The sequence below is a fragment of the Eremothecium gossypii genome, chromosome II, assembly GCF_000091025.4.
Source record: "Eremothecium gossypii ATCC 10895 chromosome II, complete sequence".
NCBI classification, from domain to species: domain Eukaryota; kingdom Fungi; phylum Ascomycota; class Saccharomycetes; order Saccharomycetales; family Saccharomycetaceae; genus Eremothecium; species Eremothecium gossypii.
In genome coordinates, this window is record NC_005783.5 from 243,781 (window position 1) to 269,123 (window position 25,343).

Here is a 25,343-nt window from a genome sequence, read left to right on the forward strand (position 1 = left end):
ATTTCGACATATTTAGGTTCCTGCTAAGTAGAAATACAGGGTAGGAAGAGATCATCATTAGCTCGGATACCATGTCATTGTTCACTGCATTGAACTCAACGCCCCATGATGCGTTGCTGGAGGCTGAAGAGCACTCACGTGAGCTTCAGGTAGAAGAGAGTTTTCGGGTGTTCCAGAGTGCGTTGTTCCACCTTAAAGCTAAACGCTTCGATGATGCAGAAGCGAAATTTGAGCAGCTGTTCAATATCGAAGTATTGAAACCGGACCATTGGGGGCTGTATCGGTACTCGTCACCTACGCTGGACCTGCTGCGATACCTGGCGTATCGCAACCGCGGGGTGTTTTACTACCAGTACGTGCGCGAGCATGCGGAAGAGCTGGACAAGGACGACATCGTGGACTACATTCTCAAAGTGGTGGAGAACCTGTTACAAGCGCTGCAGCATAGCGATGGAGATGCTGCGGTGACCGGGCTGCTACTGCAGGTGTTCAGAGGATTCAAGAGCAAGCGGCTGCAGCGGTGGATACTTGAGTACGAACTGACGAAGCAGCCGGAGGAGATGCTGCTGCTGGGCCGGGGGCGGGCGCTTCTGCCAGATACGCGGGGCCTGGTGGAGGAGTACCGGCGAGTGCTGCGTGACGTGAGATCTGAACCGGTGACTGAATTTGCGGCGCGTGTGCTCACACTGGTGAAAACAGACAGCCTCGAAGTGCAGCCGCTGCCGCCGGTCCTGGACAAGATCGAGCAGCTCAAGGACGAGGACGATGCAATGATGAAGCAATTGGCTGAATATGAAGTTAATCTGGAGGAGCTGAGTTGGGAGTGCATTGCGGAGTCCTTCCGCAGCCTGGTACCGAAGTACAAGTACACCAACTTCTTCAGCAAAGCGCCCGATCCTTATAGCGAGGCAGGAGATCCGATTGAGTGCATCAAGTTTGTACACAACGACAAGCCAATAGAACAAGAAGTGATGGAGCAACTTAGTGTTCAGAATGAACGGGAGCCATTCGCGGCCACTCAAGCGGCGACAGAGGCGCCTACACTAGAGAAAGAGGGCTCTGAGAATGGGGGTCGCACCGAAAGTAAGCGGGACTCGGAGCTTCCGAGCGACAGCCAACGGCCAGCTCAACGTTCCAGTAAAAGGTTCAAGGAGCGCAGCACTGAGACGAACGAAGCAGAGCTGCTACGACCACATCAAGACTTTGCTGCGCTGTTCTACTCCTGTACTGGAATTCTAGAAGTGCGGCTAGAGATAGAGCTGTCTCACCTCAACCCAGAAGCGATTCCTTCCACATATCCAGCGTACATGCCGATGCTTGACTTCTACGAGTGCCTGAATTCGTGGACAAGCAAGCATACAGAGTTTCTCAACCAAAGTGAAACAAAAGGCACATCTAAAAACAAGGGCAAAGGCGAAGATAGCTTTCAATTGACATCTCTCTTGCGTTCTAGCATGTTTACGGAGGAAAACCGCCCGACAATATCGTTGACGGAGTTGCCATACAAAGAGGTAGCGGAGTTTATCTCCACAGTGAATAGCAACAGGTTGCATTTTCATGCTGTAAGGCTCTTGCTTCTGCAGGTATTGCTTACTGTCAGGCCCGACGGCTCATGTTTAATCACCGATACGTTTTGGTCTCCTATACTTTATGACACAATAGAATCTTTTGTTTTGAGCTTAGAGTCAAATATTTATGACCTAGTATATTCTCAAAGTGAGAAGTATAAGGGCTTGGGCTTGTCATTTTGTGAAGTGTTAATGAATTCGTTGGGCGGAATCTATACCGAAATACATGCAAAGAAGATTAGTGGAGGCAAATACGGGGAGCTTGAAGCACAGAAGAACAAGCTTGAGAAAAAGATTGACCGATGGGTGCTGTTGCTAGATCAATTAGTCTTTGAGGGGAAGCTGAAATTCAGGTACCTGTGGTCAAAGTTCTGTTATCTCCAGTGCATCAGCGACGTGACTGATGATAGGATTATCCACTCCCTCGACTATATCACGCATGAACTACGGAATAGCTCCATGGACATTGATATATCCTATGCGAATTATGAACATACGCCACGGCTCAACATGGAAACTGTCCAGTCCCAGCTTTCCAAGATAAAAATGATGCGCAAATTTACGATGGTCAATCAGATGGATGTGGATAGAAATGATTCTTCAAACGAAGATCAAATAGAAGCACTTTCTCGTGTGTTGGTCGGTACTTCTCTACTGGATACCCCAGAGGACCGTTCCATGTCGGAATTTGTGAACCAAGCACCATTTCTCTTAAAGATTAAGCTGTGGCGCATCGTGTTACACCATTACCTTGCTGTTAAGGACCAATCCAATTTCCAAATATGTTATTTTAAAGTTCTTCATGTGTTGTATGAGCGGCTATGCTCCAAAGAGTACAGCGACCAGTCACAGCTTCAAAGACAACAAACATTGCTTTCGACGTTGTCCCTAATGAGATCATTTACCTCTCTGTTCATTGAACTTCTTTCAGGAGCAAATGAGTGGGTTATAAATGATACCTCTCAAGCGAGTGAATACTTTAAACTTCTGATTGACGTGTTTATCCTATTGTATCCATTGACCTACTTTGAAACATTATCACAGAAGAGTGCGACCACCGTTTCCTTTTTCAAAAAGGCTGCCAAGTCATCCGTAATCCTCAAGGATATGTTTGTCGATATCTCCTGCCTTCTCGTTCTTTACTTCACTGGTGCATGCACGCAAAAGGAAGTCGTTAATGGCGTCGAAGTTGCCACCGAATTTATCCATGCTTTGCACCTTTTAATTGGGGGATTCACCTTCTGCGATGCAGCCAATGGTAACTTTCTTAACCTTGCTGAACACTTTTTCTGCTCGGTGGAGGGAAGTAGTTCATTTATTCCACTGAAACAGATCCTTTTGTGCAAGTACCGTCTTTCTTTGGGAGGCGATGCAAACAGTTTTGAAGACCATGGTGCAAAACCGCAGGTGTTAGAAATGCACAATGCAGTGCGTTTAGCAAAATATCTCATCAGATTTGAATACCAGAATAAGAATCCCTACCTAATATCCACCAACAGGTCAAACTTGAAGCAGGTAATTGAGAATGTTATAGACGTAATTGGGAAAATTCCATATGCTGAGAACCATATTTTGGCCCGTAATGTATATTATTTTGAGCAGTATTTGGAGGCGCCTGTAACTGCAAAGATTATACAGGAAGCCCTTCAAGGCTGCATTTCAATTGAGCTGACGAAACCTCGCGATAACTTACAAGAGATAGTGGATCTGGGCTTGTATTATATTAGTGGTGTCCAACTACTTAACTTATACAAGGTCCGGAAAAAAACGCTACAGGCTCGCCCGTCAGAACTAGACTCTATCATTGAAACCTTAAAAGCAGACATTCTGTACAAAACGAACAGGTTCGAAACATGGTTTTTGCTAGGTAAATGTTACTCTTACGTTGTGGAGGATGACTTGATCTGGACTTCAGATAGATTAGTAGTAGCCTCTAAAAAGGCAACTACTGCAAGTATCCAAAGGAAGGCGATATTATGCTACTTGATGGCACTGAATCTTTGTCAATTGTCTGTTGATGATCCATCACTATCTGAAGCTCAAAAAATGGAGAATGCTTTCATTAAGAGAGAGATATACGAAGTCCTTGCTTTAGAGCTACTGAATGCATACTTCAAGCCAATGGAAGGACTACCTTTCCAAAGAGATATTGCACCTGCACTGGTGTTAACCGAAACTGGCGAACTTGTAGAACCCAAGAATAGTCCTCAACCTTCCATTTCCAGTGCTAATATTTACCGTGCCACGCTGCTTGTATTTACAAACGCTGATGAAATGTATAAAGATTCACAGGATGCCCTGCAAAACTGGCTAAACCCCCACTACATTGCCAACCTCCGATTTAAGCATGAGCGTGAAGATTTTATTACCGACGGTTTCGATATAATCATCAGGGCGTGTAACCTGGCAATGAAAGCATCTACTTCGAACGACAACATTATCGAACCTCACTATTCCTTGGTTATTAAGTGCTATAAATCAGTAAAACATGGATGGTTGCGGCCGGAGGACGCACTGAAGCACCTTTTGAATGATAATAGCTTCCTTGCGCAGGAAGCGAATTTCTACTCTCACAATCCTGAAAATTCGGTTCAGGATTTTTATAGAAAGATAATAACTTTGTTGCGCAGGTTGTTAGCCTTAGACAAGAGGAAATGGCATCATCGGCCAACATACAGGATTGCGCGCATACTCTTTGATGATTTTAATGATGTAGACGGTGCAATACAGGAGATGGGAGTACTAATGGCTTTGAAAAGTGTTAACAAGAATCTCGTCAACATATGGAAACCTGAATATGAAAGACCGGGCAAACATTTTGTCTATACCTACCAATACGTTATGTTCTACCTGAAGCTTCTGAGTCATAAGAATGACTACATATCTTTGGGCCACGCCGCTAGGAAGATGCGGAGATTTGGTTCAGGTATGGTTAACGGTTCTCTAGCTACAGATAAAGCCGTGGAAATGTTCATTAATGGTGCCAGAGCGGCTTTGGGTATTAACGAAAAGGAGCATGCAGAGTTATTGTTACCAACTCTGAACTATCAGGCGTTCAACAGATATAGCGACGAGTTGATCGCCTCTTTCAATAAAGAAAACTATTCCTATGAAGTTCTCGAATCTCTTGCAATTTCATACCAACTGAAAAAGGGATCAAGTGGAATAGCATTTGATGGTGTTTGTTTGAGCATCTATTTTAAATATCTATACCTGCCATGGGTAGAAGAGCACGAAGCGGCAGAGGCTACACAGTCAATGGTCAAATTCGTCGAGATCAATAAAAATGTAAACCCAACCGAGAATGAAACTGCATCGCCGCAGCCAGCTGCCGAACCTCAGAAATCAACTACCAAGCAAGTATCATCGAGGAAGAGAGTCAGTAAGAAGGATGCCTTCGATAAAATATCACAGATTGTAGATAAAATCACGTGATTTGGATTTTTTTTCCAATATCACCCACAACTGTGCTTGGAAAAGAAGAGTAACTGAGCACCTGCTTCATCCTTTTACCCATAAACTAAACTGCAATCCAACAAAACTCTCGACGAAGTGATAGAATAATGCCAAGCAAGAGTGTTAACGTCGCAATTATAGGTAAGTCAATTTGATATGAAGCTTAAATAGCTGGTAAAATGGCATATGCTAACTAATGTGCTTCCCACAGGAACCGGTCTCGTCGGTAACGCCTTTTTGGAGCAGCTTCTTTCAATCAAACAGTCTATCTGCTACAACATAATTTATGTCGCTCGGTCTCGTGCTGCATTGATCTCAAAGGACTATTCTCCATTGAACTTGGGATCATCTTGGAAATCCGCTTTGGAGAATGCTGATGAGAAACCGTTGGAACTTAACGCCCTCGTTGGGTATTTACAAAAGTCTCCTCAGAAGGTAATCTTGGTTGACAATACCTCCAGCTCGGACATCGCCGATTTCTACCCAAACTTTGTTGGTGCTGGAATTTCTATTGCGACCCCGAACAAGAAGGCCTTCTCTTCCGACTTGAAGCTCTGGAATGGGTTGTTCTCGGATGAAGAGGGGCATGGATTGGTTTATCATGAAGCAACTGTCGGTGCAGGCTTGCCAATTATCGGCACTCTACGTGATATGATTAAGACCAATGACAAGGTTGAAAAGATTGAGGGCATCTTCTCAGGTACTTTGTCATATATCTTCAACGAATTCTCTACTATTGCTCCAAACTCGGTAAAGTTCTCCGAAGTTGTCAAGGTAGCGAAGTCTCTTGGCTACACTGAGCCAGACCCTAGAGACGATTTAAACGGTATGGATGTTGCTAGAAAGGTTACTATTCTGGCGCGTATTGCTGGATTTGAGGTTCAATCTCCATCCTCTTTCCCTGTTCAGTCTCTAATTCCAGACGAGCTAACTTCAGTTAACTCAGTGGATGAGTTTATGTCTCGGCTACCTGATTACGACGAACAGTTGACCTTATTGAAGGATGCAGCTGCCCGGGAGAACAAGGTGCTGCGTTTCGTGGGTAAAGTCGATTTCCCAAACAACGTCGTATCTGTTGGTATCGAAAAATATGACTTCTCTCACCCATTTGCCTCTCTAAAGGGATCCGACAATGTGATATCTATCAAAACCAGCCGGTACTCGCAACCATTGATCGTCCAAGGTGCCGGTGCTGGCGCAAGTGTGACTGCTGCGGGTGTTTTAGGTGACGTGATTAAGATTGCAGAAAGATTGTGATTCTATTACCAGCAAACTAAATAGGTATGTTATGACTTATATAAGAGACATAAACTAATATTAGTACTCTTCTAATGTATTGCGTGTTTGTTGCCATTTATCTCTGGCTTCCCAGAAGACAGAACGCAGTTTTTTGTAGTCCTCGCAAACATGCTTGAAATCGAGCATGACTTTCTCCGAATAAATAGCAGACTTGGGTCCTAAATGCAAACTGCCACTGCTATTCCCAATACCATTTCTTGAAAGGTATAAATTATTTGGAGCTAGGAAGAGATCTCCATTCTCTCGTATCTCAGCCATGTAAGCTCCTGTATTATGGATAAATTGAGCGTATTTAAAGCTTGGCTTGCCCCATGAATAAACAACGTTGAACGATACCCGCTCATTCTGTAGAATTCTGGATGCCCTATTATCTAGCAAAAACCCGAATGATTCCAATAAATGAACATGATAAAAATATTTTTGGGATGCAAATATTTCGGCATCCATAAACTCTGGATCTGTCCAAGGATTGATTGCTAATGTTGCTTCTATAAAAGAATGCGTAGGGTCAAATGATGGTATAGTACAGAGCTCATGCCAGGGTATTTCTACCAACCTCAATCCATACCTTTCACATAATCTGCCCCAGTTCGTAACAAGATCATCAAGCAGTTTCGGGGTTGCAGTCAACCATTCAATCCTTATATGGAAGCAATGATCTGGGTTGTGGACTTGATCGTAGTGTACTGTACATGTCTCGAGCTTGTGTGAATTTCCAGCTGGATCAAGATCAATATCTATGGCAGTGCTGATTACTATGGTTTTGCCCTCATCATTAACCGACTGCCTGTCTAGCAATTCGGAATCGCCATTCTTAGATTGTATCATACCTGAAGAATTTTGTTTGCTGGAAATAATCGTGGATGCTGAGACACGCCGATTAATAGTTATCGGATCACTGTTAAGAGGGGACTCGGCGCTTCCTTTTTCTATTTTAATATCCACAAATGGATCTGAAATGCGATAAAAGTAGTGCCCATCTAGGAAGCCATGTCTCCTATCAACATGATGGAAGAGGCCATCAGTTAGTAGCTGCTGTCCGTATATAACAGCCTCATCTCGTGTATCAATATCGGAAAAGTTTTCGATTAACCAATTTACCATTTCGAGCCCCACAAAGCAAGACGAATGGTTCTTAAAATGCCATTTTCTATTTGTCAATTTGATCGGTTTCTCACCATGCTGAAGCTCGTATGCTAATCTTGATAACTCGGCATCTCTATTGAACTTTGACAAGTCGGCGGACTGTGCATCCTTCGCAGGAGAGTCAACATGCTCTAGGTTGTCATGATGGTCAGCAAGATATTCAAAAAGGGAGCCAGTATAGAAATGGACCTCGGGTAAAATTTCCTCCTTTCTTGATGCTTTAGTAGCTTTCTCTGGATTGGTTCTAAGCCTAGATTTTGATATAGATGAAATCAATTTTCTCAATCCCTCCAACCGTATTTCCTCGGCACTCAACGTTTCTTTCCGGCCGTTCACTGTTGAAGAAAATGTGTTTGGAGGTATGTCTGCTGGCAATATAACAAACTTAGACCGGAATCCGATTTTGCTACTGTCCATCATAGAATCATAGTAGCCAGCCAAAATTTGGTCGACCTGGTTCCAACGTAAAGATGTTCTAGATATTCTTAATGGATCCATCTTGCAAGGTCTATATGAATGTTCATAGCGTGTCCTTACTAGCGGTGTATACTTGGCAATTGTATCCATCATTTTATTCTCATTTTTCCTCAGAAATCTTTGAACATCAATAGTTCCGTTGTACCCGCATTTAATCCTATGAACTTCATTGTCAATTATCATGTAGTAGATCGCAACCATGTAATTATCCTTTGAAAGTACTTTAGCAATCTCTTGTTCGTGTATTTCATTACTACCAGTTGCTTCCACTTTCTTCAGCAACTCTGAGGTGCATATTTGGAAGCCTGCAAGCAACCGTATGTATATCATATCACGTAATAGGTCGAAGGTGGTTTGACCGTAAACCTCCCTATCAATATTTAATGATACCGAATGATTTCTGAATATAAAATTAGATTCAAAATCTGATAATGAAGGGAAGTGAACGGTAGTTATCGGTAACTCAGCAGGTGTCGTAAAAGATCTCCATTTAGTATATTTCTTAGCAACGTACTTTGGGTACACATCCTTCCAGCGATCTGGGATTAGCATAGTAGCTACCTCACCACTAAAGCAGACTGAGGGATTATCAAGATGAATTAAGCTATCGACCAATGACTTTTCCTTGATATATTTATTCACATTGGATTTCTTTTTAGCAAAATCATCCAGTAGAACGGACTTTTTCTCAAACATGAGTGACTCTCGACGTGAATCTGTTCCAGCTGAGCCATGGCTAGATACTGTATCTGGTGGGTTATAGTGTTCGGCATCCATGGACCGAAAGGTAGGCTTTAAAAATGTTATGTTTGTGCCAGTAGAATGGCAATCAACTTTCCTTATATCCTCTATGTCTTCGTAAGTGTCGTTTCTAGGGTGTTCGTTACCAGTTGCCATGATAGAATGACGACTTCTCTTGGATTTAATGTCTGGAATTAGTTTGGAAACAATTCTCTTCGTCAACCCTCTTGATATCTGGGTCATATTCTTTAAGCTAGCCAGCGCCAAAGATTCGTTTGCTTCAGGAGAAGAATTAGAGGAGCTTGTATCTGTGAGATCGTCTTCGGAAGAGTTATTGATTGTCCCGGGCTGGTGTAGACTGACAATTACACTTTGCACAGTGGTAGGCTCGACAAGTGGTTTAGATGACCTCGGCGGCTTCCAAACTATCGATTGAACTTCATGCCCAGATTTTGGGAGTACAGTGCTTTCAATATTACTGGTATCTTCCAGAGGCGTTGATTCACGGTTCTCATTGGATAAAGGATAACATTTATCAGCGTCAAAAACTTCTTTATCATATTGGTCCATAAAATCTGTAACCGAGGTCGTGTGTAGCGCAGAGTTCATATAATTTAATGTAACTTCTTCGCTATCGCGCCTTTCAGTTACACCCATCATCTGAACATCGTAAATCTTGCACCTTGGGTGCCATTCCTGTGATTTCTTATTATCATCCCAAAATGATATACTAAGCCATGTAGGTGCAGAATGACATAGCTCACCTTGGTAATCAATATATCTGAATAGCGGGACGATGTGTAAAGGAGCTCTCGAAAGGCATATTAAATCAACAGCAATTTCTAGGGAAAGCAACTTCCTGCATGTCACCTTTAACAAATCATAGTTTACGTCATATAAACCAGTACCAGGGCTGATAATAATCACATGAGTTACCGTGTGTTTTAAATCCGGTACCCTGAATTGGTCTGCAAGCAACGTAGTAGCAAAATTTATCGTTTCCAGGATGTTGGATTTAATAACAGGAGTGAAACTCCATCTGATTGGACCGCCTCCATCATCTGTCTGTGTATTCCTCAAATCTCCGATTATTTGCATGAATTCCTTCCTTAATGTCTTCATTATCTCATCCCAGTAGAGGATATTTACTCGATCCACTACTATTCGAAAATAGTCCTTTGTGTTTTTTAAACGAACACCCGGCGGTATATTTCTGAAAGACTGCCCACTCTCGTCTACGGAAGCGCAAAAGACGATGGTGATTGTGTGATAGGTTCCGATGTCCTTCCACCTTTTTAGAATCCTTGGAAATAAGGAATTAACTACTTTGTGGAATGTCTTCTCGCCATTCTGTTCAAAATGCCACATTTCTTCTGTTATCTGTATGAGAAAGATGATCCTGGCAGATTCTGAAGCAAATATTACTTTAGTATTATTCCCGACATAACCAGAAATTACTTTCTTTCCATTTCTATAGATCGCTTTAACGATGAGCCTAAGAGCATTAATATATGTGACCCTCTGTCCAGTAAATACGCAGGTATCGAGTAAAGTGGATGATATACACCACATATCTCCTCTGTTAACATGGCAATCCTTAACATGTAATTCCACGAGGTCTGCTTGGTGTTCATTTTTCGACTTGAGTTTCACCCACACAGGAGATCTGGAAGGAAGGTCCAGCAAGTAGCGTAACTGCCCGGTTAATATCGAAAGACCTGTTGTGGCCGACCTCCTTCTGGCTTCCACATCTAAGGATTTGATCTTAAAATATACCTTCTTATCACGCGTACCCGGCGAGCGATGGTAGGTCCTCAGTTCAGCTAGATCACCTTCGCGCGCCCCTGGTAGTTGGCTAACGTCGATCAACACATGACAGTCATCCGAGACTGGTGTATTGTGGAAGCTAAGCTCAAACTGATACGAGCGCCTAGAACTTTGATTGAAAAATGGGATACCAGAGATAGGCGTCTTCATGGCGCTTTCCAGCTCCTCCTGGTCCACCTTGCTCTTGACCTTTAATCCGCTGGTGTCCATCTGCAGCCGCCGACCAAAGGCACGCTTCCCTTCGGTCCCTCCTATCGTCAGAGTGTTGTTCTCGATGACCATGTTGACTTGTTTATTCGAGGAGCTGCCGGCCCCAGACGTCCCAGACTCCATCGTGCTGCTGCCACCACCATTCGCAGAGCCGCGATTTGTACTCGCTAAACGCAAGTTGCCAGTCCTCAGGTTGGAGAACTGGAGCAGATTCGACTGCATGGCTCGTGGATGTGTAGTTTATTTTGGCGACCCCGATGGTGGTACTTCTTAAGTTCTTGTGCAAGACTGCTTTCGCTCATCATCTTGAAACACTGAGTCACGTGGAAGTGTACTGAGCAAGTTCGAAACTGAGGCAAGCGCATGCGCTCTGAAGATTAAAATAATATACAGTTTACGGGAGGCTCGATATATATGCATGCTCATCACCTATTTATCTTCTAATGCTGTTCTTCGGACTTGCCCTTCGCATCCTGCTCCTGCCGCAAGCGTTCCTGTCTAGCTTGCTCTTCTTCCATCGATAGTCGCAGCGCCATGGCCAGTTCAGGGTCCATGGATGGATCCACGGCAAAGTCCATGTAGTCATCGCCCCCAAAGGCGCCCATGCCCGGAGCGGTCGCACCCTCCTCAAGCACTATCGGTGAGCTCGCAATGTGCTCGTATAGCAGGCGCGGCCCCGGGGACACTGTCAACAAATGGCTGTTGTCCTCCTGGCTGTTGTTGACCGCAGCAACAAACTCCTCCAAGATCGCGGTGTTGGCGGCCTCCTCCCCGAAGTTCACGATGTCCACCGCAATGTGGTTCTTCTTTAGCTTCTTCGCCAGCCGCACAAGCTCCTCCCGCTCGTCGCTGATCGGACTGCATACAAAAACCACAATGCGCTGGTGCTGTACCTTGTTCTGCCGGTGCTTGAGCGTCAAAGCCGCGATCTGGATTGCCGTGCTGAGGTGAATGCTCCCCCCCACCGTCGTGTCATGTAGCCCCGCCAAGATCTTGCCAAACTCCGCGGTAAACGTTGAAAGAACGCGTGGACTGCTTCCAGCTGCTGATATCAACCCCACTGTGTTTTCCGGGTTGCTGCTCCGCTTGGCTTGGAAGATAAACTCAACAGCGTCAATCTGCGCTTCAAACCGTGTCTTCGGGAAGTCCCCATTCCTTGAGTACTCAGAATTATCGACAACCAACACAGTAGCTTCCAAAACCATCCTGATAGCCTCTTTAACACTTCCGCCTGCGCTTGGTACTTGTGTTTGGTCCCTGTCTCGGTGGCAAATGTACAGCTGCATAACCTTTAAGAACTGTATATCTCCTGGTATAGCCGGGTAACCATGTGAGCTAGCGCATGATTTCTCGCGCCGAACTGGTACAACGACCAGAACAACACTGGCAAACAAGAGAGATTGGCATGAAGGAATCCCTGGATGAGCAGCAGAAGGAGGAGATCCGGCGCCAACTGATCGAACGGCAGCGGGAGCGACGTATGTTTTAGTCGGTGGCTTTCGGGGCAGCAGCAGTGACTAACCGCGGAGCAGTGCAGGCAGCTCTGCAGCAGCTGGAAACGCTGCAGGAACAACACATAGACAACCTGTCGCGCATTGGGGAGGAGCTGCGCGAAGGAGCTCACGAGAGCGCTAGTATCCGTGACATTCTAGAGGTGGAGCGCGGGGGTGCGGAGGGCGAGGTCACGTGATGTGATAATTGCTGTGACTACAGGGTATCAGTCACACCACAGTTGTGGAGGCAGACAAACAAGTATATAAACTGGAAAAGAGGAGGAGCGGCAGAGACCGATGAGAGGCCAGTATGCTAGCTCTCAAAGAAAACCTTCTTTCTGTGGGCTCTGCTCCGGATAACTGGGGAGACTGGACGCTGGCCGCGGCGCTCGTGCGCGGCGCAGCCGACGGGACGGTGTTCTACACAGCGCGCGCGAAAGCCAGTCGCCCTCTGGTTGCTGTCGCTGCGGAGCAGCAGGGCGTGCACGCTATACGGCTGTTGGCTGCGAATGACCCTTTTTGTGCGGTGACAGCTGAGGCCGGTGACTCGGTGCCGGCGACGGTTTTCACGGATTTGGCAACAGTGATCACGGGCGCGCCTCATCTTGCGACTGTGAAAACACCGATCGTCGTGCACATCGAGACATTGGCGGAAGAGTACGCGGCCATCCCTGGGTTCAAAGATCTGGGATCTGTGATTCTGGTGTCCAGCAGCCCGTCGCAGCTCCTGCGGGCCGCGTCTACTGCCACCAAGCTTGCGCAGGCATCACAGCGCCCAGTGCTTCACTTTTACACCTCAGATCTCAATGGCTTCGGAGAGGTGGATGTGGGTACTGCGGATGGGACGTTCGATTCCACCATTGAGGATGCGCCGGAGCGGATCTTGGATTCGTTGCAATCGCGGCTAGTTTCGCGCGGTACTCCTTCAACGTTGATATTGAACCTCTCTGCTTATGGCGAGCAGTTCGCTCAATACCTTCCAGATGATGTTGCTCTGTATGATATTACTGTCTACAAACCGTTTGAATTTTCTCAGGTATTGAGGGAGTTGCCAGTCAGCGTTAAGAACATTGCTGTTGTGCAGGGAAGCACGGGTGGCTCTAAAAGCAACGGATTTGAGCCTATACTGTTGGATGTGTTTTCTGACTTCAACCTCCTTGTTGATAGAGGAATAAAGAATATTGTCGTGAGTGGCATCGGCCGGCTGCAATATTTCGCGCATACGCTTGAGAAAATTGTGTCCAACTCACGATCACTCTCCCCTAGCACTGACCTATATATCTCTGATGTTAAACATGCGGTGCACAGTGGCATAGCCGAAGAGTTTATAAAAAAGGCCATCTCGCTAGAAAATGCCTATCTTTCTGTTTTGCAACAAGTATTCGAGCCTAACCTTCAGCTTCTCAACCAATTCAATGATTCGGCGATCAATAGCTTGAGACCAGAATATGGGTTTGGTAAGTTCCTCCAACAGAATCGGGCCCGTCGGCAGTTGATGAAAATGGTTGAACGTTCTCTGGATTGTTCATTGTATGAGTATGAAGGGCCATCTGTTGTTGAGGGTCTCGCAGCGTGGATCTCGTACAACAAAAGGGCACTGGATAGCAGTCTTTTGAAGGAAGCAAATATTTTGGCCAGGGACGTCCATGAGCTTCTACAAAAAAATTCCAACTCTGAGGTTGCAAAATCTATACTTGCTTCGGCACCCACCTTGGATTCCTTTTCGTTCAGTTCTTCTTGGCTGATAGGCTCGGACGCCTGGTCCTATGATTTGGGGAACTCTGGCGTTCATCATGCAATTACCTCGAGAGAGAATATTAATATCCTTCTGATTGACTCCGAGCCATATGGTAGCTTAAGCAAAAATTCAGCGCGCAAAAAGGATGTCGGGCTTTATGCTATGAATTTTGGTACTGCATATGTTGCCTCTGTCGCTGTTTATTCCTCTTATACACAGTTATTGACCGCGGTTGTTGAAGCATCTAGGTTCCCTGGACCGTCCATTGTCCTTGCCTACTTGCCGTATAACTCGGAACAGGACTCGCCGCTCACTATCTTGAAAGAGACAAAGCGTGCTGTGGAATCGGGTTATTGGCCGCTCTATCGGTATAATCCAACTGCTTCCAATGAGGAGGATACTTTTAAATTGGATTCATCAGTCCTGAGACGACAGTTGCAAGAATTCCTTGACCGTGAAAATAAACTGACATTGCTTGCCAAGAGGTACCCAGACCTATCCAGTAACATTGTCCAATCACAGAGTGATATTATTACTGCAAAACAGCAAAGGAAATCCAAAGAAGCCTATGATCAACTCTTGCAAGGTTTATCAGGACCTCCTTTGAGTGTGTATTATGCATCTGATGGTGGGAATGCGGCTTCTTTGGCAAAGATCCTGGCCAAAAAAGCGACGACCAGAGGTTTAAAGTCTTTTGCCCTTTCAATGGACGATATTGTTTTAGAAGATCTCCCTCGTGAACAAAATGTTGTATTTATTACATCAACAGGGGGGCAGGGTGAATTCCCTCAGGATGGCAAAGCATTTTGGGAAGAATTAAAAAGTGCTACCGATTTGGACCTTGCCTCTGTGAAATTTTCGGTGTTTGGGCTGGGTGATTCACAATACTGGCCACGCAAAGAAGATGAAAGGTACTATAATAAACCAGGGAAAGACCTCTATAATAAGCTTCTGTTATTTTCCGGACAAACACTGATTCCGTTAGGTTTGGGTGATGACCAAGATCCAGATGGCTACAGAACGGGGTATGAAAAATGGGAATCTGAACTGTGGGCAGCTCTTGGTGTTTCCGACATTATCACCGGAGAAGAGCCTAAACTAATTACGAACGAGGATATCAAACTTGCTTCGAATTTTCTCCGGGGCACCATTGCCGAAGCTTTAGTGGATGACTCGACGGGTAGTATTCCTTCTACTGACCAGCAATTGACCAAGTTCCATGGAATTTATATGCAAGATGACCGTGATATCAGGGATGTCAGGAAAGCGCAAGGCTTGGAACCGTACTACATATTTATGATTAGAGCGCGGCTCCCTGGTGGAATTGCAAGACCAGAACAGTATCTAGCACTTGACAAAATTGCTGCTAGTTTTGGTAATAACACTATTAAGTTGACCACAAGGGCCACTTTCCAACTGCATGGTGTCGTAAAACGCAATTTAAAGTCTAGCATTAGAGCTATGAATTCCACTTTGTTAGATACGCTTGCTGCATGTGGTGACGTGAACAGGAATGTCATGGTCAGTGCATTGCCTGCAAATGCGCGGGTACATGAACAGGTCGCCAACGTAGCTGCTGAAATCTCGGAGGAACTGTTACCCAATACCACTGCCTATCATGAGATCTGGTTGGAAGGTCCAGATCGCAACGATGCAAGTCCTGAATGGCAAGCAATATGGGAAGGAATGAAATCAGGTCCGAAGAAGAAGGTGTTGGTAGGTGGAAACGCGCTCCAGGATATTGAACCCATTTATGGTCCAACGTACCTTCCACGGAAATTTAAGGTGAATATTGCAGTGCCACCTTATAATGATGTGGATGTATGGGCCTGTGATGTGGGCCTAATCGCCATTATAGATGAAACCACCAGTAATTTGGTAGGCTTCAACGTCTATGTTGGCGGTGGTATGGGCACAACTCATAATAACAAAAAGACTTATCCTAGGTTAGGGTCATCCTTCGGTTTTGCTCCGAAGGAGGATATCACTAGCGTTGTGGAGAAAATCCTCCTGGTTCAGAGAGATCATGGTGATCGGACGAATCGTAAGCATGCTAGACTCAAATACACGATAGATGACATGGGTATTGACATTTATCGCCAAAAAGTAGAAGAGCTCTGGGGGGACAAGTTTGCCCCGGAGAGGAGTTACAAAATAGAATCCAATATCGACTACTTTGGCTGGGTTAAGGACGAGACAGGGATGAACCACTTTACAGCCTTCATTGAAAACGGTAGAATTGAGGACTCTTCTAAGCTCTCCCACAAAACTGGACTCAGGAAGGTTGCGGAGTATATGAAACAGAGCGGAAGTGGCCATTTCAGACTAACCGGTAACCAGCACATTGTTATTTCGGCTATACCAGACCAGCACCTGGACGCAATCAAGGGCATTCTAAAGGCATATAAGCTCGATAACTACAGTTTCAGTGGGCTCCGTTTGGCATCATCTGCATGCGTTGCCTTCCCGACATGTGGTTTGGCAATGGCAGAATCTGAACGCTATCTGCCCCAGTTGATCAGTAGACTGGAAGAATCCCTAGAAGAATACGGGTTACGGCACGACTCCGTGGTGATGCGGATGTCAGGTTGCCCGAACGGCTGCTCTAGGCCATGGGTTGCAGAGGTGGCCTGTGTCGGCAAAGCGCCTGGCACTTACAATCTTCTGTTGGGAGGTGGATATTACGGTCAGCGTTTGAACAAATTATACCGCTCATCATTAAAAGAGGCCGAAATATTAAGCATTCTACGCCCACTATTCAAGAGGTGGTCCCTCGAGCGTGAGGAGTCAGAACATTTTGGTGACTTCCTAATCAGGGTCGGCGTGATTAAGCCCACTTTGGAAGGTAGAAAGTTCCACGATGACCTACCCGACGGCGCAATTTGAAACATGATTCGCATGGCAGAAATACTCATTTATGTCATATATACTACTATGTTGACTATTTATTTTTGGATAGGACTCTAGGTGCTGTCCTTCGCCTATCTCAAGTCTCGAGGACCTTGGTTTCATTATGTCCGATAATGAACCTTCCTTTTTTTTTGATTATTTTATAACATTTCGAACTCAAACGTACGTTTTAACAATGCCTAATCAAGTTTATATTGTAACGGGTACGCTCAGATACAATGCTAAACAAACGAATAAGCAACCTAGCTACTATACTTCGCTTCATAGCTCTTCCAAGAGCTAGGAATATCATTGCTCCTCAAGAATATATTGCAAACTCAGTTCCGGTGGCTATTACTCGCAGAGCCGCCAGAAATACGTTTGTATTTTCCGTTGCGCTCACGCCATTCGTTCTTTATTCAGCTTTCCACAACGATTCTGCAGAGTCAGACTTTCCGGAGCTGGTAGAGGTGTATCCGGGCGTGCGCCCGTTCCCAGCGGTATTGGGACCACCGGAATTGCCTCTACAGACAAACTACAAATTGCTAGGCCATGGTGTGCGCGCCGTTACATTCTTATCATTCAAAGTTTATGCATTGGGCATCTATGCTGCTGTGGATGATCTTCCTTTGATCCCCAGGACCTTATCCGCAGAATATTTATCGACTTTGGACACGGAGAAGGTAGATGCTCCCGCCAAGGAACAGCTGTACAAGGCGATGCAGGACCATGAAAAGTCTCGGGCAGTTGTTAATGACCTTTTGGGCAAAGGTCTGAGATTGGTCGCCAAAATTACGCCAATAAGAAATACCGACTTCACGCACTTGAAGGATGGTTTAGTCAAGTCCATACTGAACCACCCTGCAGCAAGACACGAGGGCGAGACGCTAGCTAATGGCCTTGAAGAGCTTAGAGCTGCTTTTACGAGAAGAGGCTCTGTTCCAAAGGACGATGACTTGGTGCTTGAGCTGCAGGCTACAGGTGCGCTTCAGTTGTACCACCGTGATGCCAAAACAGGTCAGACCACTACGTTGGGGAAGGTTACGGAGCCACTAATTGGCCGTTATTTATTTAGCCAGTACCTAAGTGGGAAGGCGCCTTTGAGCAAGGATACCAAGGATTCTGTTACGAGAAAGATCATCAGTATGGTATGAGTAATCTGGGGGAAAACTAGCAGTTTATAGACACCCAAAACTTCCTGTAATTATAGGTATATATGTAAGCTTCTCTTTCAGACAAATGTAAACTTTTCAAGTGCTGTGAACTCTATATTTTTAAATGTGGATTTTTGAGCATCGGCTGTCAGCATGATTTTGATACTTTGGAACTGGCGATGATCCGACATCATTTCAAGCCATAGCTAGCTGCCCCACCAATGCCAGACAACACAAGCTCTCTGCTGCACTTCACAACTGCTGTCGAGCAATCTCCTGATTATACACCTACGGATGATGAATTGTTACAAGTCTGTCATGTATTTGCAGCGGGAACACCTATTTCTAAAGAGGAGCTACATAAGGCAGCACAATACCTGGCCTACTACTCTATGAGCGAGCGGGTGAAACAATCTACAATCGACCAGTGCATACAGATATTCAAGGAGATTATGACAGATGAACTGCTGGACCACCTTATACAACAGCTCCAGCCTATGCTCCTGCGAACTAATAACAGCAGGACAACCGCCGCAGGAAGATTTAAGAAGGAGACCGCAACGAAGTTGAAGCCGCAGCTTGGTTTTGGGATAGAGAATGAGAACGCAGTTAGTGCTTGGAAGAGAAGTGGCGGTCTTCGCAGCATACCCCTCTTCTACGTAGTCCTCAGTGTCCTGAAGCATGAAAGCATTTCTTCGAACCTTTGGTGGATCAGCCCCGGCATTTTGAACTTGCTGGACGAGAGCGACGATATTGAAAAGGTAAAGCTTCCTGCAGTTAAGCTTTTGCGCCGATTCCTTGAATGCACAATTGATGTTTCGGACGCTGTGCACTTCTCCTTCGCAGCGACTGGGCTGTTTGCCGTTTACCAGCCCATCCTTGTGGGGCTCTGTCACCAAATCCCACCGATTATTGAGGCTCGACAGTCCCAAATCATCTGGAACACAGCATACCCGACAATTTTGGCTCTCTATCGCGTACAATATGCCAATGAGGGACCAGAATATAAGGCGGAATTGGGCCAAATCTTCTCTGAACTTGTACTACAGCTTGCGCTGCCTAAGGTCTCCATGGATCATCTGGAGTTGACAAACACGTTGCTAGACTATACAATACAGACATTAGAGCTATTGGGAGCATTTTCGGTGCGTTACTTACAACGTAGCATCTATGTTTTGGGCGAATATATTGTAAGAAATCCGTTCTTGACTCTCTTCCCGCCCCTGGTTGAGAAGACTCTTGATACACTAGCGAAGCTGGCTGAGGTCTGCCCCCCAGAGCGCGTGTGCGCTCACCGTTATGACTTCCTCGCGTGTCTCTTAATTACTTATGAGAAGTGTAGTACAGAGGATGTGCTCCCTGACAGCACGTTGGATCGCATACATCGTTTGGCGCAATTATTGCGTGCTGCCGGGTGTGACTTTGCGCGAGATAGGGTTACGCTCTTGGAACGCAACCCCGACTTCGAACGTGTGCTGGATCGTATTGAGCAGAGATATAAATAGTAGGTATCCGGTACAGAATAATCCAGTGTTCATTGAATGCTCTGAAGGCCCTTGACAATCCGAATGTTTGTGTCGAGGAAACGGTTGACACAGTCCTTCAGGCATTGATTCTCCTGCGCACTTAGATCAGCGCTCTGCACAGAATGGATGCAGTTCTTAAAGCAAAGGTTGGTAAATTGGTGGATGGACATTTGCACTTTCTGCTTAGAGTTTTCTGTCTCTAGAAAGCCCATGATCTCCTTCTTCGAGGGTTCATCCAGGTTTTGTAACTCAGTTGGTGAAATACCGGACATTTTGGAGGCTATGAATTGCTATGCCAGCTATTGTAACAGAAGATTCGAGCCTGTAAATGCAAAGGATTGATGATGGCCCAGGCGCAATGATCATGAAAAATTTCAGTGCTCGAACTTCAGGTTAGTTAAACGTTCGAGAACATTGAGTTTGACTGGTGGTAAATAAAGAAAAAGACCAACCACTGCCATACCACGGCAATCAAGGTTCCAGTTACTCGGGCACGCATATAAGTCTCTTTTAGGAGGGAATACCTGTGTTGATGGACAAGGACGTATCACGTGGCCAGGAGGATATTACAAATGGGCCATTAGACCAGGACCAAACAGGAGTGGCAGACCCACTAGAGCAGCAATTACGGCAGGAGCTTGAGAACAAACGGTTTTTTCTGGAACAGGCGGAGAGAGCCCTGCAGAACCTAGACATAGAAGCACTCGAAGCTGAGGGAAACGTCAATGCGGAGGCATGGAATAAGCTACTGGAGACGCAGTTATTTATTCCCGAACGCTCCGACCCCCTAGGCATCGCAGTCGCGATTGATGGCGAAACGAAGGCTGTGAACTCTGGCGCAGGCGCCGTTTTGTCCCGTCAGATCGAAGAATTGGAAGAAATGGTGCAGGATCAGCGAAAATTGTGCGATGACATGCAGGCTCTCAATTCTATTCTGAAGAAGCGAGTGAATGCTTCTTTTGTACAGGAAGAGGCTACTGAGACTCCATGTTCTTCCGAAGAGGTGGAACAGATCAAGGACTCATTTCTGTCCGAGTTTCTGGTGCCCGATCTCTGTCGCGATGCCAGCGACTGGCCAGCGACTAATACAGCTATGGAAGACGTGCTACGACGGCTAGTAAAATTGGACCCCCAACTGCGCCTAACCGATTTTGCACCGCATTGCATGGGTCTGTACCGCATGCTATCAAAGGCCAACGTGATACAGGAAATTTTTACGGATGGGCATGATAACCCTTATATAAGACTATACAACTTGCTTGAGTAAATTACTTACTCTTCATCTGCATCGCTGAGTTCAATCTCAGGAATCTCGAAGTCGCTACCATCATCGGATTCTGGCTCTCCGTTATCCACTGGCACTGCTGCGGGTACTGGTGTTTGAGCGGCCACAGCTCTCGTCCGCTTCGACGGTGGGTCTTGTTCATCGCTAGAAGAGCGTTTCTTAAAGATCCTAGCGTCTTCCCTACCCTCTGAAGCCTCATCTGGAACTAAATTGGAAGTCCGCGCTTGTTCAGGATGCTGGGTTTCAAGAGCCGAATCTTGTTCAGAACGTAGAGTCTCTGAAGAGACAAGGTTATTCAGGCCCATGACGGCATTTGTGGCAACACCGTCATCCACCGTAGTGTGTTCATCATCAGATAGATGTTCATCATCTTGGTCAGCTGGTGCGGCATATTCTTCCGCTTCTGATGTTGCGGTATCATCCTCAGAAGATGTAGGTTGCCTCCGTATCTGTATCATCTCAAGTGGTAGTTTCGGATTGCATAACACGTCGAACACCGGATCGCCCGTCTCCTTCAGCAAATGTACAGCAATTGGCAAAATGGAGAAGCGATCCTTACCTGGAAATAGCACAATTGTATTGAGTAGTTCAATAAAGGTCTGGGGGATATACCCTAGTTTTTCCTTAAACGAGAGAGAGTAGTAAATGCAGTATTTTGTTATCTTTGCTTGTTGCGTAGACGGCAATTTCCAGTGTGTCAGTGCCATGTTGTAGTAAGTATTGACGACCGTGTAATTCTCAAGAGGGACTGGGTGCAAGAATTTATGTGGATGAGAGAATAAGTCCGACATGGAGCCTGTTTTAGCTTTGTATTCCTTCTTCTTCGCCCCACCAGCGGCTTTCGCTGTCCCAGATGTGCTGCTAAATGCAGAATCCAAATTCTGCTTGTGTTCAATAATATATGCACAGATATCAACAAGCTTAATAGCGAGAGACATTTCCTCGACCTTATGACCCAAATGTTGAGCAATTGAGTTCATAAGTGCCGTGAGCTGCAACAATCCGTTCTGCAGATCAACACATTTCTGGTAGTCTATCGAGGTCTTTTTATCCTTAAGTGGAATAAATAGTTCCATAGAGGACAGAATCGCTGGCATATAAGTAATTAGGTTTTTGCCTATGTGGTCAGACAAACACCGCAGTAGTCGGATCCCCTGTAGCTGCGTTTCAGGCAGGGCAGACCTAATGCTCCCGGTCAGAGCGGCATCGCGACGTAGGCCGCGCTTCAATGGAAGGTAATTCGTTGTGAGAGACAGCAAGATCTCTGAAACCTTTACCAGCTCCCCGAGGGGGATGCGGGTGGGGAACAAAGTCGGTAGCCTGATGAAGGATTCAACCATATCTGTTAGTTGTTCAAGCCGCGCACTAATATGCCATAACGTGACTGGCTTGTTTATGTCCACAGTAAGGGCAGGTAGCAGGGGACTTGTGTCATTGGCGGTGTCTCGTGGCAGAGTCTCGAGCAGGCGAGCTAAGTTCTCGTCGGATCCAATATCTAGAATCTCTCCCCACAAGCGCACTACTGGACCAAACTGACTAAGAACAGAAAAAAGCCCTGCCCTCCAGTGCTCATCAGGGAAGCTCTTGTGATGTGCTTGGTGCTCATTGGCGTTATTGCCGGGCTTCTGAGTCAAATGCAAGTACGCGGCTGTGTCACAGACCACCTTGCGTGTTACAGGGTCAAGGCTCTGGTAGTGGCCGTACAGTTCGGTCAGCAATTGCTTTAGCTTTCCAACGTGTGGCCGGAAAGTCGTACTGTGTTTGGAAAGAAGCTTTTTAATCACCGGCAGAGACAGGTTGGGTTCGCACCTCCCAAAAGAAATCAGCATGGGGATGATTGCCGATAGATGCGGAGTCAGCGCCTCCCGCGTTAGCGACGGTTTGCCCCGAATCAGGTCCATCAGCGTGTCTAGAGTCTTAACAAGAGCGCGAACCATCACCTTCCGCTGCTCCGTCTGGACAGAGTCCCCATAGTACTTGGTAGCATCTTCTAGGGCCCGATATAATATTCCCATCAGTTCTCCGCCGAAGGAACACAACACCACAGGATTATATGTACAGAACACTGTCGCAATATGACAGCCTTTCCAAACCTGGTAGTCGTCCTTTGACCGAAGTAGCTTTAGCACTTTGGCCATGAATACACTGAGTTCATCTTTCAGCAGTTGCTGCTTCGCATATGCCGGTGAAGCTAGCATCTTTATCATGGTCCTAAACTCATATCCTTCACAGGACTCCAAATGTTGCACAAATGTGCTTAACGGCACAACTTGACTTGTCATGGGCAACGCTTCGTGCTTGAGTGCGGCTGTGTGTAGCTCTGATGTATTTGTTGGCAGCGATGAACTGCGATGAGCTCTCGAGTGTGCGAAAATTTTCCAGTTTTGCGTACTATACCTTCCCCGAATTTAGCTGCAAGAAAGCGAAACTATGAGCAATCCGTTAAGGAATTAAGCTGTCTCTTTCGGTATAGGCCTGGTGGTATCGTTAGAACCTCGGAATAATACAATGAGCAGCCCAAGGAAGTTGTCACTTGAGCAGAGACTATCGCTTGCGACCAAGGCGACTCAGAAAAGACGGCTCAAGAAATCAAGCCCTGCATTGACTGCCGGGAGTGATGCAACTGGGGAGGATTCAATAAGCTCTCCGGTGGATGAAAGGGAGGGTCAAAAGCCCAGCAGGCCTGCCAATGACACGTCTTCTGCGGAAGCTAGTGTTGCACATGCACACAATGGCATTCCTGCGCCTTTCACGGAGGTATTTCCGAATGGCCTTGAGGGAAAAGATATGGAGACCGTTCTGGCAGAGCTGGCTCCGCATTTTCAAAGGCTACGGGCTATGAGTCCTACAACAAGAATTGATGCTCAGCCACATCGAGAAATTTCTACAGACTCTAGCCTGTTACTGCTGGTGAAAGAGAAAGACGCGAGGATCGAAGAGCTGCTGGAAGAACAACAAGAAACGTCCGCCAAGGAGCGGCGGGCTACCCAGGCATTGTCCAAAATGGAGAAAAAGTACAATAAGCAGGTTGCAGAGTCTGCGGCGCTCGAGCAAAAACTGCGGAAACAGGCGTCAGAAAACGTGCTGCTCAAGGAGGAAAAGGATAAGGCAAAGGCGGAGCTTAAAGCATGCCGTGCTGACTATCAGCAGATGAAGGATGCTTGCTCTGCTGCCGACTCCAGATACGCTTCACTGACACACGAGCAAGAGGCCCTGCAGTGTCAGTTGGAAGACTGCGAGAAGGAAGTACTTGCTGCGCGTACAGGGTTTGAAACGTCAAAGGCCAACTGGGAGAAGAAGGAAAAGGAACTGAATGCTAGGTATAACTCTCTTCGTAAGTCCTCAAATGACGAAATAACAAGGCTGGAGGGCGTCATGGAACGGCTACGCCTAGAGGCAGAAGATAGTAGAGATATTAGAGTTCGAAAACAGGATGACAATCCTGTTCATGCTGAATCGGAATACCAGTCACTTCTTCGACAGCTTGAAGATCAACAGCGGCAGGCTGTGATCAGCAGAGAGAACTGGTCCAGTATCGAGTACTCTATGAACCAGAAAATAGAAGAATTGCAGACGCAACTTGAAGAGATACAGAGTTCTTGTGCAGTTCTAGAGACACGTCTAGGGGCTGCTGATGAAGAGCGGAGGCGCTTAGTCATGGAGCTAGACCGCTTAGGCCGTGAAAACGCAAAGTTAAAAGAAGCAAGCGGTATCCTTGAGCTGGACTATAAGAAGGCCACGAATAACTTAAAGAAACTGGAAGAAGATCACCGGTTGTTGGCAGAAAAGTACAAAATCCAAAAGCTAAACTTAGAGTCTAGACTAGGAGGTAAAAGAGAAGTTTTGCAAGATAAAGAATCTTTGGGAGAAAATCTGTTGCTTCCAACTTCTGCAGAAATCAAGGATGCGTTCCAATCACTAAATGGACAACAAGGGATGAGCGCACAGTCAATTGCGACGGGCCATTATGAGTCTGGACTCTCGTCAAACTATGATTTTGACATGCCAGTGGATGAGACACTTTCTCAGACAGCCGAGATTTCTGGAGACGACCTGCCTGAGGACTCCACAAGTGATGCTCGTAAGACAACCACCGATTTTAGGAGTACTATATCAGCTGATCAAGCGGGAATTTCGGCGCAAATGCACGTTAATGCTCATATTGTTAACAAGCTCGGGGCAGAAGTCCGCCGTTTGGAGCTAGAAATTTCCACATTGAAAGCGTTCAATAACACATTAGAGGAAGAGAAAGCTCGTGCAGAAGATGATATTTTGAAGCTGCTAGAGGAAAATCACACTGTGCATCATTTGAAGACTACCAACGAAGCGTTGACTACCAAGGTAGCCGACTATAGCAATAGACAAGATACGATTCTCCAGCTGTTGGGCGAAAAGACGGAACGTGTAGAGGAACTTGAAAATGACGTCGAGGACCTCAAGCAGATGCTGCGGATGCAAGCACAGCAACTTGCCGACATGCAAGAGAGGTTAAGAATATAGATTCCCATATCTAATAACATTATTATACAATTGA

At 45.9% G+C, this 25,343-nt stretch overlaps 11 protein-coding genes across 11 annotated transcripts; 7 read left to right on the plus strand and 4 right to left on the minus strand.

Moving 5' to 3' along the window:
• Positions 1-71: 71 nt before the first annotated feature.
• HIR3 (Hir3p) lies at positions 72-5,003 on the plus strand (the record flags this gene model as incomplete). The annotated part of the gene is made up of 1 exon (NM_208219.2): positions 72-5,003. One exon carries the CDS (start codon positions 72-74, stop codon positions 5,001-5,003), a length of 4,932 nt encoding a protein of 1,643 aa, NP_982866.2.
• Positions 5,004-5,210: 207 nt separating this feature from the next.
• Positions 5,211-6,281, plus strand: HOM6 (homoserine dehydrogenase; the record flags this gene model as incomplete). The annotated part of the gene is made up of 1 exon (NM_208220.1): positions 5,211-6,281. The coding sequence occupies one exon, from the start codon at positions 5,211-5,213 to the stop codon at positions 6,279-6,281; it is 1,071 nt and encodes a 356-aa protein (NP_982867.1).
• Positions 6,282-6,341: 60 nt separating this feature from the next.
• IML1 (GTPase-activating protein IML1) lies at positions 6,342-10,946 on the minus strand (the record flags this gene model as incomplete). Its single annotated transcript, NM_208221.2, has 1 exon — positions 6,342-10,946. One exon carries the CDS (start codon positions 10,944-10,946, stop codon positions 6,342-6,344), a length of 4,605 nt encoding a protein of 1,534 aa, NP_982868.2.
• A 218-nt stretch (positions 10,947-11,164) lies between these two features.
• Positions 11,165-12,010, minus strand: RPN10 (proteasome regulatory particle base subunit RPN10; the record flags this gene model as incomplete). Its single annotated transcript, NM_208222.1, has 1 exon — positions 11,165-12,010. One exon carries the CDS (start codon positions 12,008-12,010, stop codon positions 11,165-11,167), a length of 846 nt encoding a protein of 281 aa, NP_982869.1.
• A 517-nt stretch (positions 12,011-12,527) lies between these two features.
• On the plus strand, positions 12,528-16,841 carry MET5 (sulfite reductase (NADPH) subunit beta; the record flags this gene model as incomplete). The annotated part of the gene is made up of 1 exon (NM_208223.2): positions 12,528-16,841. One exon carries the CDS (start codon positions 12,528-12,530, stop codon positions 16,839-16,841), a length of 4,314 nt encoding a protein of 1,437 aa, NP_982870.2.
• A 242-nt stretch (positions 16,842-17,083) lies between these two features.
• On the plus strand, positions 17,084-17,998 carry AGOS_ABL076W (chalcone isomerase domain-containing protein; the record flags this gene model as incomplete). The annotated part of the gene is made up of 1 exon (NM_208224.1): positions 17,084-17,998. The coding sequence occupies one exon, from the start codon at positions 17,084-17,086 to the stop codon at positions 17,996-17,998; it is 915 nt and encodes a 304-aa protein (NP_982871.1).
• Positions 17,999-18,219: 221 nt separating this feature from the next.
• TTI2 (Tti2p) lies at positions 18,220-19,503 on the plus strand (the record flags this gene model as incomplete). The annotated part of the gene is made up of 1 exon (NM_208225.1): positions 18,220-19,503. The coding sequence occupies one exon, from the start codon at positions 18,220-18,222 to the stop codon at positions 19,501-19,503; it is 1,284 nt and encodes a 427-aa protein (NP_982872.1).
• Positions 19,504-19,532: 29 nt separating this feature from the next.
• Positions 19,533-19,796, minus strand: TIM8 (protein transporter TIM8; the record flags this gene model as incomplete). Its single annotated transcript, NM_208226.1, has 1 exon — positions 19,533-19,796. One exon carries the CDS (start codon positions 19,794-19,796, stop codon positions 19,533-19,535), a length of 264 nt encoding a protein of 87 aa, NP_982873.1.
• A 260-nt stretch (positions 19,797-20,056) lies between these two features.
• MCM22 (Mcm22p) lies at positions 20,057-20,791 on the plus strand (the record flags this gene model as incomplete). Its single annotated transcript, NM_208227.2, has 1 exon — positions 20,057-20,791. The coding sequence occupies one exon, from the start codon at positions 20,057-20,059 to the stop codon at positions 20,789-20,791; it is 735 nt and encodes a 244-aa protein (NP_982874.2).
• A 5-nt stretch (positions 20,792-20,796) lies between these two features.
• RIX1 (Rix1p) lies at positions 20,797-23,091 on the minus strand (the record flags this gene model as incomplete). Its single annotated transcript, NM_208228.2, has 1 exon — positions 20,797-23,091. The coding sequence occupies one exon, from the start codon at positions 23,089-23,091 to the stop codon at positions 20,797-20,799; it is 2,295 nt and encodes a 764-aa protein (NP_982875.2).
• Positions 23,092-23,317: 226 nt separating this feature from the next.
• On the plus strand, positions 23,318-25,309 carry SGM1 (Sgm1p; the record flags this gene model as incomplete). Its single annotated transcript, NM_208229.1, has 1 exon — positions 23,318-25,309. One exon carries the CDS (start codon positions 23,318-23,320, stop codon positions 25,307-25,309), a length of 1,992 nt encoding a protein of 663 aa, NP_982876.1.
• Between the last annotated feature and the right edge of the window lie 34 nt (positions 25,310-25,343).